At 48.7% G+C, this 3,482-nt stretch overlaps 1 protein-coding gene across 1 annotated transcript; it reads right to left on the bottom strand.

The window, feature by feature from the left end:
- Positions 1-2,324: 2,324 nt before the first annotated feature.
- Positions 2,325-2,807, bottom strand: LOC128276724 (cytochrome P450 9b2-like). Its single transcript, XM_053015183.1, has one exon. The coding sequence runs from the start codon at positions 2,778-2,780 to the stop codon at positions 2,325-2,327; it is 456 nt and encodes a 151-aa protein (XP_052871143.1). The 5' UTR covers positions 2,781-2,807.
- Between the last annotated feature and the right edge of the window lie 675 nt (positions 2,808-3,482).

Raw genomic sequence — 3,482 nt, 5'->3', positions numbered from 1 at the left:
TATTTAACGACAGCAAGAAACATGCGACGAATGACTCCCCCTCCCCCACCCCAAACGCGACGAGGGTTGATTCGATCGAAATTTTGACAGATTTGTTGTGCCTCTACTGACATAAACAGCGCCCTGTGTTTATACTACTCGTGTTGAAACGCTCAACTTGGTTTCAAATTTACCGATCCATAAAACACGGCGCAAAATCCTGATAACGATTAAACGAGAAGAGAATTATTTCTTTCGTTGGTTAAAATCTTGTGGCTACGTATAAAAGCACTAAGTCAGCAATAAGGACATTTGAAAAATATATTCAAAATATTTAGAAACATATGAGGTCTGTTCAAAAAGTATTGAATTTTGAATTTCTGTGGGTTACGTACGAGGGCTGTTCAAAAAGTTCTAACTGGAGGGCAAGACGAACCGCAAATCCGAGCGCAATAATGTTAAATCGATCCCGCATATGTCAAATCGTATATCTGGGGAGCCACACGGAGCGAAAACCGGAGCGTAAAATTAATTTATTACTGGGGGGCCACACGGTCCGTAAACTGTAAAACGTTAAACTGAGCGTTTGTTTACAAACAGGGGATAACAGAGGTGCTTCGGGCGAATTGCGCATAACTTACAGGTAGTATTCATTATTGACCGTTCTATCACGACCCTGCAATCGACGAAAACTATAAGCAAACTGTTCGCATTCGACAAAACTTGGCTTTTCGACGTTCACATCTTCTCGGACCTCTGACAAAATTTTTAACAACCGATATTCGATTCGCTTTTTGTCATAATAACTTCACCATAAGCCACAGTCTACATTTCGATTGCGTCCGAGCTCTTAATCTCGTTTTTCACACAGAATTTGATAAAGATTCTTTGCCATCTTTTATTTTGAATAGACAAAAGTCGAAGATGAACCAAATCTTGTCCAAGCAAAACAGCTGTCAAAAATTGACTGATTACTCGAAATGGCTGAAAATCCGATATACGTAACCCACGGAACTTCAAAAGTCGCAAAAATTTTTGAACACACCTCGTAAGTCGTCGACAGAAAATCGACAAATTTGAGTACTTTCGCACTATGTCGATGTTTTCTAGATGCGTGCGACTACCAATAACTGTTCTAAACATTTTTGACGTGCAATGACAGGATTCGCGTATGTCGATTTCGTTACCTAGAAGAGAAATTTGTCAGATCAAAGAACTCTTTGAATCGAATCGAACAGAAAAGCCAGTGGACCAGAAACCGTTGGTTGACACCTGTGAAGCTCCTCGAAATGGAACCTTTGGCCGCACAACAAGCCGACCAGAAGCAGTCCGAACCTGCTGGCGATCTGCAGGCGGAAGTCGAAGACTGCGAGCTGTCCATTCTGGCGGCACTCGAGGCAAATGTGACGGAGCAGTACCAGAAGCACCCGGATCCGCTGCGATTAGAGCAGTTCCTAGCGTTCTGCCATGTCGCGTTACAAAAGAGTGAAACGCTGTTGGCCAAGATGCGATTCGAGATCCGGTCCCAGAAGCGTCAGCTCGCCCTCTGGCGAACCCTGGCCGAGCAGAAGCGTGAAGCCGTCGGCAGCGATGCTCTGCGTGTGCACGTGGAAAGTGTCGAGCTCGAGCGGCTCGCCGGTGAGCGGGAACTAGGGAGCGCCTTGGCCACCGACCGCGAACTGCGCATGCTTGTGGCGTCGATGAAGTGTGCAACGTTGCAGGATCAGGAGGCCCTCTTCGACGCCACGCAGCAGCTCATCCGAGCCCAGCAGACCGTCGATAGCGCGCTGGCGCAGCTGCAGGACTACCAAACGATAATCGAGCAGACCGAGCGGCAGGTTGCCCAGCTCGAGCAGATGAACGAGAAATTGCGCCAGGATTTGCACGGACTGCGGGAGGTCTCCTTGGGACGGAAGCATTAAGGAAGCTATCTACGAAAGAGTTGTCACGTCGTACAGCGTAGCCGACCCGTAAATTAATAGATAATTCGGTTAAACCCAGTTGCCCTAAATAATTGGCGTCGAGCCGAGCTGGCGACAGCGCACTGCTGCACACATAATTCAATAAAATTGAGCATTCATCAGTAGCGAGCATCGCATAATGAGCACGGCAATATGTTAATGGTATTTTGCCCCGTCAGAGAACATGCAAAACGCGGGCCAACACGCGTGCTCGCGATCAACACAAAGGCAGCCTGTTTGGAAAAACTAATTCTTATTGCTTCGAAATGTACCCGTTAGAGACCAAAACAAAACATGACTGAGTGGTGTTATAGACCGCATATTGGCCACAGATACAGAGGTAGTTTGCTTCGCGAATGCTTCGACAGAATACTGTACGCAGACTCAACGTGACAGCGGACGTCTTGGTCTAAACTCGATTTGGATACCCTTTTCCAGTCTGAGCCCCATGAATCCCTTGGCCAACTGTGGCAGAACCTGTGTTTCGGGGCACCGTTCGAACGAAAACTCCAGCAGCAGATGGTAAACGATGGCCTTCAACTCCATCAGCGCGAACCGCGAGCCGATACAGTTGCGTGGCCCAATCCCGAACGGCAGATAGGTGCCGGGTGTAATGTTGTCCCGAGCGGACTCGCCGAAGCGCTCCAGATCGGAGTAGTAGCGCGGGTCGTGGTGGATGCCACTGATTGGGATGAACACAACCGTCCCCTTGTCGATGGTGACCTCGGCTCCGTCGTCACCCGTGGCCAGCACGTAGTCCCGCGTGCACAGTCGATCGACAAACGGAGCCGACGACCACTTACGGAGCGACTCCGACGCTACCATGTCCATGTATTTCATTCGCTGCAGGACATCGTAGGTGAGCGGCTTACCAATGCGGCGCCAAGAGGAGCCGGTCGCGGGCGGCTACTGGACGCTCAAGAGCAAGAAGCTACAGCTGAACCGAAAGTTTGTCGAGAGCTTCCTGGAGTGAAGAAGTGGCCGGCCGGCCGATTCTTACCAATGATTTGGGCTTGAGACGGGTCGCTGGGAAATTCGTACCAAAATTGCTCAATTTCGACCAAAAAAAGCATCACATTAACATTGTTAAGGAGCTGTTGGACTCTGTCAGTGTCGACCCAGATTTGCTCCAGATGGTCAAACTGGTGGGGAATCATGGGTTTATGGTTATGACTTAGAAACCAAAGCTCAATCATCCCAAAGAAAGCTGCCGCAGACCGAGCCGAGACCGAAAAGAGCCCGCAAGTTCAGTCGACTGGTTTCCTTACAGTTTTCTTCGATTGTAGGGGAGTGGTGCATCATGAGTTCTTGCCACAGGGTAGAACGGTCAATGAGGAATATCACCTGCGAGTTATGCGCAATTTGCGAGAAGTAATGCAAGCAGCTCACCGTTACGTTTCCTAGCCATCCGTCATTTACGTAACACAAATAATTTGAACGTTTTCGTGTTGGAACAATTTATTAAAGCTGCCCGGCACACATGTACATCTTCCATTCAAGCATAACCCAACAACACTCTCCAGAGATCGGCCAGCGTTCTAG

This window comes from Anopheles cruzii, unplaced genomic scaffold (assembly GCF_943734635.1).
Source record: "Anopheles cruzii unplaced genomic scaffold, idAnoCruzAS_RS32_06 scaffold02240_ctg1, whole genome shotgun sequence".
Lineage (NCBI taxonomy): Eukaryota > Metazoa > Arthropoda > Insecta > Diptera > Culicidae > Anopheles > Anopheles cruzii.
This window is presented reverse-complemented; position numbering and strand designations above follow the sequence as displayed.